This window comes from Hakea prostrata, chromosome 1 (assembly GCF_041222555.1).
Source record: "Hakea prostrata isolate BN-2017 chromosome 1, UWA_Hpros_2, whole genome shotgun sequence".
Lineage (NCBI taxonomy): Eukaryota > Viridiplantae > Streptophyta > Magnoliopsida > Proteales > Proteaceae > Hakea > Hakea prostrata.
The window spans coordinates 64,491,997-64,510,149 of NC_142600.1; the positions used below are offsets into that span (position 1 = coordinate 64,491,997).

General features: G+C 37.4%; 1 protein-coding gene across 1 annotated transcript; it reads right to left on the reverse strand.

Moving 5' to 3' along the window:
- Positions 1-3,882: 3,882 nt before the first annotated feature.
- Positions 3,883-6,539, reverse strand: LOC149029402 (derlin-1.1-like). Its single transcript, XM_089150731.1, has 7 exons — positions 6,438-6,539; positions 5,818-5,953; positions 5,586-5,659; positions 5,279-5,372; positions 5,042-5,170; positions 4,369-4,529; positions 3,883-4,196 (listed from the first exon to the last, which is right to left on the reverse strand). Exons 1-7 carry the CDS (start codon positions 6,452-6,454, stop codon positions 4,082-4,084), a joined length of 726 nt encoding a protein of 241 aa, XP_089006857.1. The 5' UTR covers positions 6,455-6,539; the 3' UTR covers positions 3,883-4,081.
- Between the last annotated feature and the right edge of the window lie 11,614 nt (positions 6,540-18,153).

An 18,153-nucleotide genomic window follows, 5' to 3' on the forward strand; every position in this document is an offset into this window, starting at 1 on the left:
ATAATTAAAAGAGTGAATTTATATTTTAACTGACATAGGAGATGAAAGTTAACACGATCAAAGACTTGGTTGTTAAAGGGGGATTTTTATTTTTGCGGCAGCAGCTGCCTGCTGTTGCCGACGGTCTTGACTGTGCCACATCAACAAAATTTGATCCAACGGTTGGGATTCAGATGAGGAGGGTTTACCTGTAAATATTGATTTCTTATGTTTACATTTTAGTACTTAATTTTATCAATTTACAACTTCAAATCCCTCAGTTACCCTGACACCCAAAACTCTCTTTCTCATTTTGCCTTTTCACACCGACGCCATTTGGGAGCAGGATTCCGAGAAGCCAGAGTTCTATTGAAGAAGAACAAGAGTTATATTGAAGAAGACGAAGGTATTGCGACGAGGGCGACCTTTGGTGTTGAAGGCGGCGATGGCATCTTCAACCTCGATGGCGATGGCTAGGATGCCAAGGAGTGAGTGGAGGCGAAAGAGGCGACGGTGGGGATAGCGGCGTCTCCGGCGACGGTGTTGGAATTGGAGAAGGAAGGGGAGTAAGGAGAAGTGAAGAGGAGGTTAAAGTCGCCGGAATGGAGGAGATAAAAAAGCGTGGACTTGGTTTCCGGTGCACTGTGCACATATCAGATTTGACAACAATAGGGCATGCCTAAGCCCCAAGAGAAGAGATTTGCTGGGTTAATGGCGTCAGTGCACCAGAGTTTTAATGGGTGGAAGCGGATTTAGTGTTGCATGGACGAAATTGGCAAAAACCACTAACTTGAAGCTTAAAGCTTGTCTCCATCATTCTTCTCTGTGTCTCTCCTCTTTCTTTACCCATCTTAAGACAAAACGCAACAGAGAAAATTATCTTATAAAATTACAAGAGGAAGAACACCGAAACTTCAAATCTGCTTCATTTGGTCGGAAACAAAATTTTAGGTTATTTCACTGGAGCGGCTCTAGCTTCTCGGAATCCTGCTCCCAATTGAATTTGCAAAGAAAAGAACCCTTTCCCTCGCAAAAGTTGTGTTTGCTGCACTGCGGCCTCTTGAGTCTCGACCTGTTCTCTTGTAGTCTCAACTCTTCCTCGTGCTGTTAGGGTAAACTTGGACGTCTTCTTTTACGCCGGAACCGGAGAGTAAATCGAACGTAGAAATACCTTCTTGATCAAAGGCGCGAATTATTTGAGAAGGATTGATGTCTCTTTCACTTGTTGATTAAGAAATTTCTGGGAACCTTGCAACTACGCTCACTGGACGAAGACTAACTCCAATCTGTGTCGGTGTGAAAAGGCAAAATGAGAAAGAGAGTTTTCGGTCGGGTAACTGAGGGATTTGAAGTTGTAAATTGATAAAATTAAGTACTTAAAATGTAAACATAAAAAGTCAATATTTACAGGTAAACACTCATCATCTGAATCTCAATCGTTGGATCAAATTATGTTGATCTGCCACAATCGAGACCGTCGGCAGCAGCAGGCAACTGCTGCCGCAAATAAAAATCCGTTAAAGGGGTTGCTTACCAACGGTGGTTGGTCCAAGTGGTAAGCAGTTTGGTTCGCTTAAGTAAGGTTCCGATATCGAAACCTTGTGGATGCAAAAAATCTCTGTTGGGAGACTCACCCACTACAGCCAGGTGTGCAACTCGGGTCGATCACCGAATTAGTCGGGGCAAAGCCTTGAAAACCGGGGTTGGTAAACCAAAAAAAAAAAAAAAAGTTGCTTAGTTGGCAGAAAACCAATGTCTCATAGATGAGGTTAAAGTTTGAATTCCTTCTATACTTTATATTAAAATTATATATAATGATTTTTTTTTTTAAAGATATAATGATTACCCTTGAGGATCTAGTCAGGATCTAGTCAAGATGCATGTAAATTGAGTTGGTCAAACCTTGACTTTATATTTACATAGTTAGACACATGACTTCTGACAGTTGGATTGCCCCCTACGTGCGAGAGAAGGTACCATTAGATTTCTACTATTTATTTTAGATTAAAATATTAAATACTTTATTAGGGTTGACTTTAAAAAATTAAATATGTAATATTATATCTTTAATGTCATTTTTTTTTCTCAATATATTAGAGATTTCATATGATTAGAATCAAAATACCTAAACATTCGTGTTTTAAAGAATCTGAAAAGATTGGAATGTTGTGTTTCTTGCTAATTTAGTAGTGTCTTCTTCTTACTGGAAGGGGAACAATGATTTAACTTCTTCCGTGGTACCTAATCAAGATTATTTTTTTTTATAATACTAAAAATTAATAATTTAGTAATTTCTAGAAGAAGCAATAAATATCTGACAAGTCCCTTAGAAGGTGAAACTTATGATGTCATAACAGATGATGTCATTGATTATTCTAATAACGGAAACATTTTTTGATTAAAAAATTTATTAAGATAACATTTTTTTGGTTTATAAAAATAGAGGATATACTTCTTTACCAATAAATAAATAAAAGATATACCTATTTCCTCATCATTCATTGGCAACCTTAAATGGTTTGCTTTTAGAATCCATTGCAAATGAATGGATCAAACCACATGACTTTTATGACAAAAATGCCCTTATCATTATCTGATTAAACTATAGTGAAAGCCATTGTATCATTAATGGTGTGTCTTTAGTGGTTTTTTTTTTATTATTTTTTATTGTAGGAGAGGCAAAATGCAAAATATTCCTTCTTTTTTTTTCTCAATAAATAAAAATGACTTGTGTCAAACCTAAAGAGATCTAAATGAAAATTATCTTTTTCCCCTAAGACTAGGACTGGGAAGCTATTCATATTGTAGTGTAGTCGTAGAATCTAGATCCATCATCCCCGTATAAAAGTAGGAGACGATTCCATATCACATGCTGTGCGGACATCCCACCTTGGAGACTTAGGACCCTAATCTCAGGGATAAGAACACTAACCATCACTTGTTTCAAGTTACTTTTATCCTATCATTGATGGTGGAGGATTTAAAACTATATCAATATGATAGCAAAGAATTATTGCAGGATATCAAAAGGATGGCTTGGTTGGTCATACCAACAAACCTCTTTTTGTTTTCGGTACAAAATGGGGCCAAGTGCCCAAGAAAAGAAAACTTAACTCGAAGAAATCTTTGACTCTTGATATATGTAATAATCCCCCTATACGTAGAAACTACCTTGTACTCAAAGAAAATAATAATAATAAATGTAAAATCTTCCTTGTAAAAAAAAAGGATTATTGAAGGGTAGACTTCCATATCGTAGGATTTCACACGTGCAGTTAACGACTTTAAATTGTGATTTTATGCTTGTTTGAAATTTGATGGTGTGGATCTTAATAATCCATGCGGCCTTCATCCAAAGATCATAAAAACAAAAACCACCACCCTTATTGAACGTAGACAATAGACGATCTAAATCCTAAAACCAATCGAAACAATAAGATATAGTCAATGGTTCTATATAGGAGATTAGAGTTTGAATACCTTCGTGGTCAGCGGCGAAGCCGCCCCTTACGTTTAAATTATGGTCCATTTGGTTTTAAGTGTGGCCTGATTGAGGCCCAATTATTCTCCAAGAATATGTCTCATCCAGAATATGCCTAGAGCCCATTTTCATTATGGGCCTCACAAATATTACTCCATACATCCATTTCAACTTAATTTGAAATTCTTATTTTTTTTGTTGATGGTTTTATCACTTATGTGTGAGATGGTTACTCTAGGCATGCATGATCCTGAAGTTTCTTATTAGTTTCATATCAATTTCATATTTAAGGACATCATTGGGCATTTTGAATCAAATTATCAAGAGAGAGAGTGCCACAACAAACACCCAAAGCCTTCACTCATGACTCTTTAGGAATTTCCTTAATCATCAAATGTTAATTGTCTTGTGATCTAAGGACTCCGACAGGTCGAATTCGAAAATCCAAACATTGCCTAAGAGAGAAAGAAACATCGTCTTATAATTAATGACTTCCAACACTTAGAGAGATTATATAGAGTAGGATCTGATACAAATGTGAGAGATGGATGGGTTTTTGTAGATTGAAATCAAACTGATGAGCATAAGATGTCTTGTAGATTAACCTCAAAATTAAACAAGCTAGCGGCCACCAAGGCGATGACTCTTTCCACGGAACGCAACGCCGGCAGAAGGATTGGGTTCCACTGGACTGTTGATTTGGGTTCCTTTACCCCAGAACACAACCAGTTTATGACTGCAAACATGTTAAGGATAGTAACATTTCATGATAGTAGATCTTCTATGTTCTAATTATCTTCTAGATATGATAAAAACAGGTAGCTAGCATTTGTTAGAGATACTCCAAAATTTGATAATTTGGATTCATGGTTTCATAAAAGCAATGTAAAGTACTATAGCAAGGATACACCCAGAGAGGAGTCTTTAGAATGTTTCTTCCTCCAGCAAGAGGATGTAGCACTGTCAAGAAGTAATAGAGATGACCCACAAACATTCCGTCGATATCGGGCATCAAACGGTTTCCGAAGATCAAATCCAGTGCAAGCATTGCCCATGGAAGGTAGAAACCCTACAAAGCCAGATCAATTAGTTGCTGCAATCTACATGTTAGACACTTTTGGACTCATAAAGACAGCACAAGAATGGTAGATCAAGCCTTTTAATGACTTTGCACAAACAGATATGAAGCCTGATGATAACTCATCTGCTAAGTATCTTATGAGAGATGTCTTTTCCCTTACACAGGCCTTCCACTTTCATTAGATAATAGTCTTGGTTAGTTCAGTAAGTTCACTGAAACTTGCTGATTGAAAGTATCAAATTGAAGGGGGAAGCTACCCTGTTCTAGATTGACAAGCTACAGACTTAAAAGGGTTCATCTTGTGTTTGGGTACTTGCTCCTTAACAAAGAAGGTAACCCTAAAGATTATTTAGATTACTTAGAAGGTGTATCAGCCACTGTAGGGCCTGAGGAGTGTCAAAACATATGTAGCCTTACCCCTACTTGGTGTCATATTGGAGAAACGTTTATTGCTAAGCTGACTTAAATTATAGAGGAATGGCAGGGGCTGGACAACACACCTTCAATGTCACAACACCATAGATACTGATTCGTGCGTTCGGGTGCTCCCGGCTCCAAACATAGACAATCATAAAGACCAAAGAAATTCCCATGAAGGAAGAATGCAGAAATGGAACAGCAGCAATCACCTGCAACATGGGTTAGTCTTTGTTACTCTTGTCATTGTCCTTTGAATGTAAGCAACAGTAGTAGCATACATAGCCAAGCAGCTAAAAGACCAGTTTGTTTGGATTTACCAGGAGAGACAGTGCTCCAAAGATCATCATATACAGGAAATCTGCTGTCCTTTTGTCAAAAGGTCCCTTCTCCAATAAAACACCATATCTAGCACTATGTAGTTCAACCCAACCCTCAAGAGTGTCAGATGAAAGAAAAGAGAGTCATGCACAATTAAATCTTTATAATGGTAAAAAAGACAACAAATTGTATAAAATGGAGAGACAAATTGCTTGCAAATCAGAGGACAAGCATCATCATCTCAGATATTCACTAGAACTTGAAGTTCAAATGGTATATGCAAAAGGAGTCATAAGATCTTCTTACAGCATCAAAAGACGCACTGCAAAATAGACTGAGAATGGGCCAAGGAAGAAGAAGTTTGTAATAAGCTTCCATATCTGTTCATCAAACCAAGTGGGAGAGCAGATTATGATCAAGCAGGTAAATACAGTTGAAGAATACCAATTCAGAATTATACTGTAATTTATTTATATTACATCATGGTCTAATTACATGGGATGAGGGGACATATGCTAGTGTAGCCATCATACTGTACCTGTAGACGTTTGAAGACACTCTCATATGACAAGGAGAGATTCCAAGGATCGATAAGCTGGAGATAATAAGCACTGGATGTCATCAGGCAGAGCACCCCATAAGTCTTGATTACTGGTGGTAGAGATTGGTAGTATCTGAGAAAAAATGAAACAGAAGACAAATAAATGTATAAGAACATCATTTAAACATGTTACATCAAAGCCACCATTAGAAGCAAATAACCATCAATTACTTTGCCTACAACTAGAAAACCCTGATGGAGAATATCAATGAATGAACAATTATGATAAAGGATAATTAACTCAGGCATAAATTAAATAAAGAAACTGCCATTAGATGTTTGACTGTTGCTTAGAAGTAAAATGGAGAAATAACCCAATATGGGTAGAAGAAGATTAGGCAAAGAATTTCAAGCTTGGCATATCTGAAAATTTTTGAGAACCCAGAACCAAAAGCTCATTCCAGTCACAGGGTTTCCAGGAAATAACATTCTGATCAGGGAACACTCAAAATAATCACAGCATCAACCAGCAGAAACCAAGAAAGGAGCTGATCAAACTGGCCCAAAAGCCAAAACTGAAAGATTAATCACTTGGTATAGTAGGATAGAGTTCTTACTCCCCTGGTGAAGACATTGCAGTAACAGAGTGGAGATGGCAGTGGTGATGATAATTGGTTTACAAGGATGGAGTGGAAGAATAAGGATAATCAATCATTTATATTTGTAATAATACTTAAAATAATATAGTTGGTTGGAAAACTTGGAATATTAATAGTGGCACTCTACTAAATAGAAGGAAGACTTTTACTTCCACCATTGAGACCTCTGTTTTAAATTTGGACTTTGATCCTCTGCCGCTGCTTAACTGGTTGGACCGGTTGGAAACCAGATGGTCCAACCAGAAATCTGACCCCACCTGGTCCAATAAAGGCATTGGTTGTTTGTTGAGTCTTGGTGTGGAAGTCTTTAAGACTTAAAATATAGGCGTGAAGGAAGGTTCATCCTGTAGGTGTTGCTATCCTGACTGTGGACTTTGAACCTTTCAATGTCTACTGCGTGTTTGACACCCAACTGCTCCGGCAGATTTTTAAATTGGATATTGAGAGTCAAGGGTGTTTGATAGGATGATGAACCTGTAAGGGTCTAAAGAGTATGCATGTCATAGGGTCGGACCTACAGTGGGGCCGGGGATGCCCTATTTTTTAAGGCCTATTTGGTTACATGAATCCAGAGATTTCAAATCTTTGGATTCACAAATGAGAGATTTATACCTGTTTGGTTGTGTGAATCCATTGATTCATGAAATCTAGAGATTCATTTTTTTACACTAAAAACATGAATCTGCAGATTTATGGATATGAGGTGAAATCCAGAGATTTCACCACTACTATTAAAACGTCAAACATTTGAATCATGATTTCATAAATATTTTTTCAGGATAAATCTATAGGTTTCATTCCAAAGATTCAGGCTCATCAAACAGTTAATTTTATGAACCAGGACTCCATATATAGATTTGAAATCTCTAGATATTTAAAATCTCCAGACTCAGTAACTAAACAGATCCTTAAAAAGTTATATTAATTATTTGATTCTTTTTCAGTATTTTTCTTCCCACATGTGAAATATCATTAATTGGCCCCTTCAATATTGAGAAAAAATTTTAAAGGTAAAATAATGGGTATAAATGTCATTTCTAATTAAAAGCTATTTGACAAAAAATCTTTTTTTTTTTTTTTTGTTGATACGAAACAATAAAATACAACTATCTTGGTACATTACACATTACATTCTTCCAGTCCCATGGGGTTGTCTCATCTAGCACTGTACAAGCAAGCAAATACGCTGATTTTAAAATTTCATGATCCTTATTTGTAATAATCTGAGCTCCTTCTATTTTAGGCGCAAGAATCAATAAGTCTTCAATTGCTTCTAAAGGCCATCTAGTCTTTGGGATAGGTATAGTCTCCTTGATCTGTCCCCAATTTGTTATGATTTCGTCCGGCTTCAAGTGTTGATTTTGTGCAATTCTCATTCCTGAGGCCAACCCTTTAGCCATCGTAGCAACATAGGAGGTTCCTTTCTCTTTGCCGACCCAGCAGTAGACAATGTTCCGTTGTCGCGTTAGCCCCCAAGATATTCTGTTTCCTTTGTTTCGTGATTCACAACTCCTGCACAGAATAATATAGTGAGGTCGTTGGCCACTGATTCTTGTAATCTAGAGAAATTAGTTTCCCTCAGGCCCCTATAAATTGAGGTCTGTAGATTACAATGTCTTTCCCCAGGTGGGTGCAACTGTAGTTCTTGACACCACTTGTTTATATAATTCAGTACTCTCATAGGGTCCGCATCCATTTTTCTGAAAATTATTTCATTACGCATTCGCAACATACTAAAACAGGTAATACTTATAACAGATACTAACCATCTTATCATAGGTTTGGCAAGTTGTGAGTTATAAAACAAATCTAGACAGAAATCAGAAATATTAGAGAAGGGTAGTAATTCTGTTCTTAGCCCGATTGGTCCCGTTGCCCAGATCCTTCTTGACCATTCACAAGTGAAAAATAGATGCCAACTCGATTCCGTGCTATGACCACAAAACGTACAGCCACCTGCATTTGGATTCCATCTGGCGAGTATTGCATTAACTGGGATTCCTGCATGCATAAGTCGCCACAAAAAGTTAATAAATCTTGGATGAATCTTAAGTTTCCATAAAAACATCCACCATCTTTTAGTCAGACAAGATACAGGTGAAAGATTAGAATTAAGGAGCAGTTGTTGATATGCTAATTTAGTAGACAATTGCTGTGCAGGAGAAAAATTTAACTTCCAGGAATCCTGTTGGGAGTTAAGCAAAAGAGAGTTTAATGAAGATACCACCAAAGGATCAAGAGTAAGTGAAATTTCATCATCAGAACTACCTCTCATGTTAGCCACATCTGCCACTGAAGCCTTGTAGGGCGCAACATGTATGTTAAAATCGCCCACAACATGGTCATCTTTATTGGTTATCCATGGATCAAACCAAAAAGAGGTTTCTTCCCCATTCCCCACCGATCTAATTATTAAGTTTCTAAGGTTCGGAATAGTAGATCGAACGCTATTCCATATAATTGAACCGTTCCTTTTCCCCACCTTTGGGTCAAATAATGAAGTATGGGGGAAATATTTTGCCTTAAAACACTTTGCCCAGATCGAGGATTGCTCCGTTAAAAGTCTCCAACCAAGTTTAAGCAGAAGTGCTTTATTCATAAGCTCCATTCGCTTAAGACCTAATCCCCCCCCCATGGTTTTAGGGAGACAACACTTATCCCAAGAAATAAGTGAAAAATTCTTACCTTTATCCACTTTGCCTAGCCAGAATTTTTGGCAAATTGAATCCATTGTTTTACACACCTTCTTCGGAAACAGGATATACTGCATATGGTAGATTGGCACTGCTTGCATTACAGATTGAACCATGATCGCTCTCCCTGCAAACGAAAGAGAGTGCGCTTTCCACCCTGCTAGTTTTGATTTCAGCTTAACCAAGACAGGATCGAAACTTTCTGACCTTGTCTTCCCATAGAAAAGAGGGCTGCCTAAGTAGGTAGAATTCTTGCCCATATCCTTTATTCCTAAAACATTCAAGATTTGTTCCTTCATCGCAGGTTGTGTGTTTTTGCTGAAGAAAGCCTCACTTTTATCCAGATTGATCACCTGTCCAGTAATTAGTCCAAAAATATCTAGAACAGATTTGATCACACAAATATCATCTAAAGAGGCACGACAAAAGATGAAGGTGTCATCAGCAAAGAACAGATGAGTACTTTCGGTGCCAAGCGGGCAATTTTAATACCATGGAATGCATTTCAGAAAGAGAAAAAAAAAAAAAGAAGGGCTAGGGAAGTGAACCACAAAAAAGAAAGGGACATAATTTGATAGAAAAAGAAGTGGAAATAGGGTAGAATAAAGAAAAAAGGAAAAACAGGCATTAAAAAGGAAAAAAGATGCTGAAAACAAGGAAAAAGACCAGAAAGAAAAAGGAAAGAGGGAAAAGGGGAAAGGGATGATTTATCAACAGCAATCTGAGCGGAGCTAGAATTTTATAAGAGACAGAAAGATTGGAAAATGGAAAGAGCATGATCATTTTGGAATAAAACAAAGGGGATAGAGGGGAGGAAGCAGAGTGAAAAAAGAAAAAAGCACATCAAATAAGGAAAAGGAGAAAAGGAAAAAAACAGGGGCAGAGCCCCATTGAGAAAAAGTTTTGGATCATCAAAAGGGGGGAGAAAAGATCAGCAAGACAAGAAAGAACAACATCTCACAAGGAGGGAGGATAGGAGGAAGGTATATAAAGAAAAAGAGAAAGAAGGGGAAAAAGTCCCACAAGAGAAAATCTCCACACCACAGTATCAGCAACATATGGTAAAATTTGGATGCTCATGAAAAAACGGGTCTGGATTTCAAACCAAAAGGATTCTTGAGCATCAAAATCCAATGAACCAATCAACTTTTGATGATATAAAGAAGTTGGATTCATGCACGTTCAATAGCAGCCAATTCCAATACAAGTCTTTCACATAAGGAGTTAATGTTACCAATTTTGTTAGCATTCCAACTACGAAGAAAATTGGAGAGAGAAGATTAGAAAAAAGAGAGAAGAAGACACATCATTGAAAAAGGGAAAAGCTTTGAAAATGAAAGAGTTCGTGGGGAAGAAAATTGTATTTATGAGAAGGGGGAGTGATCGGACAACAGGGAAAAGAAACCTAAGGTTAGGAAATCGATTTGAAAGTTTGGGGGAAAGGCTCATCAAGAGTTTCAAGAGTAAGATGAGGTGCCTTTTGTGGTTTGACCAAGTAAATTTAGATCCTTGGAGTCAAGTAATTGGAAATGAGCAAAATTGAAGGAAAGGCTAGGTGAGTGGTTAAAGGGATTGTCATTGGGGAAAAGCTCATTGAAGTCACACGAGCAAGAAGGATCGAGAGATTAGAGATGTGTTGCAAAAGGAAAAAAGAATGAGGTTGTGAGGTGGTGAAAACAAAAAAGCAGAAGTTTCCATGAACATAATTCCAATGAAATGATCATTTGCAAACAAACAAGGTAGAACGAATTGTTTGAGAGAACCAAAAACAAAACCTCTAGTCCCTGGGAGATGGGAGAATTTAAAAGGGACCCATGGAACGATGAAAAGAGTCAAGATTCTTGCATGGGTTCACACAAGAACAAGATGTTAGGAGAAAACCCACATAAATTTTCTAATCTAATAGGGTAAACTTCCATCAAACCACGACATAACAACAATTTCATAATATCTAACTTCTCTCCCATGTCCTCCAAAAAGAAATAAGGACACAGGTAAGAAATTCTCCACAAAAAAACGAGAGAAGAGCAAAGGATGAAAAAAACAACAGACAGCAAGAGTAGAAGATGGACATCGGGAGGAGGGGGGAAACAAGAATACAATAAGTAGAAAGGATAAAGAGGAGAAGAAGTAGTAAAAATTTGGACACGAAAAGAGAAACAACAAACACAACAAGAGAATTATCGAGCAAAGTAGGAAGTGAGAGGTAGGGGCAGGTTGTCCATCGGAGGTTGATCTTGTCGGGAAGATAAAAGGTATTGTGGAAGGGATGTAGATGTTGATTTGCTCTATCAAAGTCTCAAATAATGGCCTTTCATAGAGTTGAGAAGGAGTGGGATTAAAGGAGTTAGAAAGAAGGAGTCGACAAAGGAGTTGAAGGACTCCATAGGGTCAAAAGGCGATGTTGTTAGTTGACATTCTCATCTCTTGGGGTGTGAAGACCTCTGGTCCCAAAGGCGGAGAAGAAAACACCCAGGGTTCACCGTACCCTCCAGCCACATCAATGTTACCAAGACATGGTAGATATCAGTTGAACCCCACAAAGTCTTTTCCCAGGCTCCACATCTAGAAGGACGCATATGTTGTTTGTTTGTCTACAGCCCACCCTTTCCTTGAGTTGAGTTGGATTTGTTATTTTATCAAACAAAGGGAAGGTTGAACCCAAGCCACCATCATCTTTTAGAATCATTGAGGCAAAGTTATCTTTTGCTTCATCACAGCCAAGGCCATTGGTATAGCCTCATCCACCACCAGAGACACCAGTTTCCTTGGGCCATCTTTTAAGGAGGAAAGCAGGTTTAAGTTGTAGGAAATTTTCTAGTGATTTGGTAGAAAAGGTTCGTGAAGAGCCAGACATTATTGCCGGAGTCTTGGCTTTCACAAAAGAACCAGAAGAGGAATGTCAATGTTGGGAATTCCTTTAGGGGACAAGCGAACGGGCATGAGATCACCATGAGACACCGACGCATCTAGAACAGATCATTTTTAGTTCGAAGAAGCACTTAGCTTGGAAGCCTCCCCTTTGATGTTGCGATAGCCACGCAACTCAATCGGCTGGTTGAGGTCAAGCATCACCTTAACACGGGCAGCATCCGGTGGGAGTCCAAGGACTTTGAGATGAATTTGGACATCAATAACCTTTCCAAAGATGGAAGCCGCTGCTGAAATCAGGGGTCTTTATAACAGTCTTCAGGAATGCAATGGATTTGGATCCAAACAGCTAAGGGAGGCGCCAAATCACCAAGGCCAGCGTTCTCAAGGAAAGGAGTGAGCGCGAGATGCAGAAGGCCAGCGTCAAGCCACCAAGGTGCACACAAGATAATACGGTTCCTATGCTCCTCAGTCATGAATTCAGCAGCCACCAGCTTTTGATTATAGCAGATGATATACGGCGCTCCTCCACTTTCCCACATCTTTGACAAACGATCCACCACTTCAGTTACCGGAAGGACCTTGTAGCTGAGTATTTGTCCAAAACAAACCCTTTTGCTCCTCTTGTGAGGGAGATGCCTAGTAACAGAGCCCTCCAGTAAGGTGACACCATGCCCAGAAAGACGCCAGCACGCTGCCGTTATGGTATTATCAGGTTCAACCTCCGTAGGTTTAGAACGTCCTTTGAGTGGGGAGCTTCCCAAGATGCCCGAAGAAGATGGTTGGAGGGCAGAGGCACGAGAAGCCACTGAGGAAGTTTGGCGACCCATGAAGACTTCACAATATCCCGCAGAGAAAGAGAAAGTCAGCAAGAGAGATACCAGCAGATTCTCCACTGGGTTTCAAGGAGAGAAACCCCTAAGGGTGTTAGATAAGAAGAAGAGGAAGTAGATTCAAGAGAGAAGAACCTTTTCGTATTTCCAGAAAAGGAAGAAGTATGAAAGCTCGGTTTGTTCAGAAATAGAGGGACTAAGAGAAAAGAAGAAGTACGATTGAAACTTTCAAGAAGCTTTGGCCAATCGTGAGGGAGAAGCCAAATCATAAGCCTATAAAAAGGCAATCAGAAGGTCGAGGTGTAATGAGATACACCCGGTGGTAGGTAAGGAAGTGAAAGAAAGAATTAAGAGGCAAAGTCGAACAAACTCATCCCTCCACGCCTAACACACAGACCCCCGATTCAACGTAACCCCAAAAAGAACTACAAAGTCTTAAAGGAGTAAGAACATCACGCTCCCACCAACATCGATCATAAATATGAGACATGGTTCAGAACGGTCCAGAAATCATAAATACAAGGGAAGAAGAACGGAAACGTTTGTTTGTGCCATTAACAGGAGAACATTCGCACTATTGCTTCACTAATTCCTCAATCTCTATTTATTCTCTTGTATGTCTTCTCTCCTCTCTCCTCTTTCCTCTTTTTTTTTTTTTGTTATTCACTCTCTTCCCTTTCTATAAGTGTGGGGTCTCCACAGTTAGGTATTCTTTCTCTTTCTCAATTCATTTATGGTTTCTCTTTTACTTTTTCTTTTTTGTTATTTTTTATTTGATTTTATAATCTCTGTTTCTTTATTTCTTTTACAAAATTCTTATTTATTTTTATATTGTGAATAAAATGTCAATAGTTATTAAGGTAACTAACTACTATCAGTTTACACCTCTTATCTAAATAAAAAATAAAACGGATAATTACTATTGCCCCCTTATACTTTGGTTTTATTACTAATCAAACCCTCTTCTTTGTGAAATTACTATTGCCCCCCTCACTTCTAAAGGTGTTAAGTAGCTGTTAACATCGAATATGAAATATCTATTTTGCCCTTAAAATTAAGAAGTAAAAAAATATGGCATTACTCTCATTTATAGAAACTATATTGCATATCAATTATATCTTTAAAATTTTATATTTTAGAATTAGTTTTGGATTTGGTTGGACCACATACTTATGATTGTTGAAACTTTCACATTCCACTTAAATTTTTTATAATCATCATGATGGAAGTTTTACAAACAAATTAGCATATAAGATCTAATTGATAGAAAATTTGGTAACATACAGTCATACATAATGGTCAGCATATATTAGGTGATTTTTCATTTTCAGCTTTGAATTAAATTTGATATTTCTTAATATTTTAGTTTCTATTTAATTACATCTTTCCTTTATTTGGTGAATTCTTTCTAAAAAAGAAAAGTGAAATTAAAGTTAATTTTTTCCTATGAAGGGTAGTATTATAACTTGAAAAAAGAGCAAATAAGTAAAAAAAAAATTGCATGGTTATTTTTGGGATTTTGAAAAAATATATAGATGCCACATCATCAAGAACTGACGGAGCTTAACGGTAGGGGGGGCATTAGTAATTGTTGACAAAGTTAAAGGTTGGAATAGTAATTTTAAAAAGTACAGGGGATAAAGTAGTAATAAAATCAAAGTACAAGGGGGCAACAGTAATTATCCCAAAATAAAATTGGTTTGCGTCTCCTATCAAAGAAAATTTTGGTTGCATCTAATTTTTTAGGGTTGAAGTCATGTGTTGTTGTTTTTTTTGTTTTTTTTTTTTTTTTGCTTTAATTTACCTATATTTTGTCCCAAAAAAATATCATTATCAATACTTTATCCTTTTTTTTCAAATATGTTTGAGCCCTACAAAATATATATGTTGACCTATTCTTTAATATAATAAAATAATTCAGAGGTGGGACCCCCAATGGGTCCTATAAGGCCCACATGATATGTGTTTCCGGGGGCGGCGCTGGCGAAAAAACATAAGCGTTTTCTTAACAAGAAGGCTTCACCAGAAAGTACAATTACCTTCATCAATCCAAACTTTTGTGAGTATCAACATTGAGTTTGAAAAGGAAGGGTTTTTTTTTTTTTTGGGGGGTGGGGGTTGGAACTTCTGTAGTTTTGTGACTACAAACACTGAGTTTGAAGTAGGCCAAGTTGAAGTTCAACTCAAAAACAGTGGTGGAACTCTTTTAGAATTTAAATTATTTTGAACTTCTCTTGTTATACTCTACCAAGTCTCTGTCTCTTGCAAATAGGTTGGAGTTAGGATTTAACATCCGGAATGGGGCAAGTACACTGGTCTTTTACACAAAACACAATGAATTCTACCAATTATCTTTGTCAATAAAAACGTTTTCCAATTGGGGCCCAAGCAAAGTACGAAATCTTAGATATTTCCTCAATTTCGTTTTCCCAATTCTCAATTCCCAAATCCCAATTCCAATCATCATGACACGCAACCCCACCCACTTTCAAACTTCAAATTTTCCATCAACCCATTCCCATAGAAATCTCTTCTCTCTTCAAACTTCATTGAGGTTTTAAATAGAATAAAAAGAGGAGAAACATTGAGAGACCACTGGCGATTCAAGATTTCAATTTCAGGCAGTGGTTTCGGTGATTCAGGGTTTTAATTCTAGGCCGTGGTTCCGGGGTTTCTATTTCAGGTGGTGGTTTTGGCGATTTAGGGTTTCAATTCCATATGGTGGTTCCAACGCTGAGAGAAGAGAAGAACAATGAAAGATGGAAGGGTTTCAATTTCATGGCATATTTCGCACCTTCTAAAACTAGATTTTGCTGCTAGAGTTTGAGTTGCAGAGTTTGATTTTTTGTAGCTTGGGACTTGGGTTTGAGTTGTAGAGGATCAACAAATAACGGGGATGTGGTTAGATTTTTCGCTTTTTGAATTGCAGGGTTGCAAATGGAAGAATATTCGGCGATTTTAGCCAAGATTTCGCTAGTTCGCAATGATTTTCCGGCGAATTTTAGAAATTTAGGTTTCGATGCGACTTTCATATCGTTGAGTGTCGAACTGGGTGAATTTAGCCATATTTCGGGTGAAATTCGCCGAAATGTTTTATCATGGGCCCAAGTACTGATACTTCATATATGGAAAGAGGGTCACAAAGGAGATTTCAAAAGCAAAAAATTTGGGGGTGGAAGCGAGTATTGATGTTTCACAAACCTAAAGAGGATGACAAAGAAAATGTCAAAAAATTGGGTTGCCAGGGGGAGGGGGAGGGGGGAGGGGATGCATCCAATCGTGAACAAGGTCATGCACAACCTTATGATAGGTGAGCATTTTTTTAAATGAATTTGTATATTGTGAGGGGCTAACCTGTACATTCCCCTGTTGGAGGCATTTAATTTGATTCAAAGAATGCTTGGTTTACCTGGCTCAATGATTTTGAACAGACACCTCTTCATTGTGCTGAACCGGATGTATATGTTGTTCTTTGGTTCAATTTTGCAGTTAGGATTTTCCAGGTCTTTGTGCTACGGTTTTCTTTGCTTTTCCCCCTCTTTTTGTTGTGATGTGATCCCTTGATCTATGCTTGTAATCTTGCAGTTATGGTGTGGTTTTTGGAGTCACTGGTGTGAGATTCATGGTTTGCACACTCCTATTTCTCTCTTTGTAAGATTCTAGGGCTTCTCCAATGCATTTGGATTTGAATCCGAGTCCTAGAGACATCCGTCTTTTTAAGTGTGAACTTCGTCGTCAAATCTCTCTTGTGTTCTCTATTTTTTTGTAGTTGTTTTTATTCGATTTGGTTCTGCATGTAGAATTGTGGGGTTACTGTCTAATATTAGGGGTGTCAACGGTACGGTTTGGGGCTGTTTTGGGCTAAAAATCACCTAGTCCAAATACGACTGTTAGCAAAATAATGGTTTCGAGTCAGTTTCGGGCCGGTGGGTTTGGCTAACTAATGGTTTGGGTTAACAATTTAGATTCGGGTTGACTAACGGTTTAGGTTTACAAGGAAAAGAACAAAAATAAATAAATGGGCATCCTGCAACAAAAGCCAAAATTCCATGCAAAACAAAATTGCAATTGGTCAATTTCTATTAAAAATTAAAGTCATTACACATTATAGAAAACCCAACTACCCTATGGAAATCAAGAACCTAGATAGTAAGTAGTAACATAGAGACAACAAACTCATTCCTTAGGTTCCACTAGATGGTCCTCCAGAAACAAATCCTCAAACTAAAAATCATTTTAAATTTCATCCGGTGTTACGATTGATTGTTTTGAAATGGACCAATATCTTGTCCATTTCTACAAGGAAATGGATGCATGGCCCATTTCTTTGTAGATGTGTGACATATGTTCTACTATTACATCAAATGGTTGAAATCCATTTATAAGTCACATCAAAGAGTTGATTAATGTGATTTATAAATGAATTTCAACCATTTGATATAATAGTAAAACACATCTCACACATCTACAAGGAAATGGATGGTCCATTTCTGACCAGGAAATGATTTGGATAAGTTTTCATTTTTAAATTGGGTTATTCTTCTATGGACATGTAGTTTTTTTTTTTATTATTATTATTATTATTATTATTATTATTATTATTATTATTATTATTATTATTATTATTATTATTATTATTATTATTATTATTATTATTATTTTCACTTCTATAAAATCTATCTCCTTTTTGGGCTGGTATTTAATTTGATATGTAAAAGAAATACCTCTGAATTAGATAAATATTTACTCAATTTAAAAAAACTTAATACATTTAGTTGGACATTCATACTTAATTCTTTTGATTGTCCCTACTACTAAGTAGAACGATCATTTGATCTTTGAATTTATGCTCAACTTTTATGATTGTCAGTAACAACTACTTAGTGGTAATATGACGATTCAAAAAGTATTTAATGTAAAATTATAAAACGAGTTATAACGGATTGCGGTTCCGTTTTAGGCTGGTGCCGGCTCTGCCCCCCTTAGCCCATTAAGTTCAGTTCGAGCCGGTGCAGTTTGGGCTGCTAATTGACACCCCTATCTAATAAATATCAAGTTGCTGAGAGCAGTAGTCCAGAAGATAGCAAAATCCATAGCTTGAGAAGACTTGGGAATTAAATAAACGATCAAGCTACCACCTTTCATATAGGCATGGAGAGGAAGGAAGGCTGGAATTCCAAACAGCAGAGTTAGAGGAAACCCTTTTAATTTTATACCCTTTTTAGTAGTTGGCTTTGAAGATGGAAAACACATGCAAAAGATCATATACCATGTATG

Excerpts from the sequence above, each read along its gene's own strand:
- LOC149029402 (XM_089150731.1), bottom strand. Across the intron at positions 5,660-5,817 it reads GTGTCTTCAAACGTCTACAG|ATATGGAAGCTTATTACAAA; the intron begins GTACAGTATGAT and ends TTTGATGAACAG. Across the intron at positions 5,373-5,585 it reads GCAGTGCGTCTTTTGATGCT|TGCTAGATATGGTGTTTTAT; the intron begins GTAAGAAGATCT and ends TGAACTACATAG.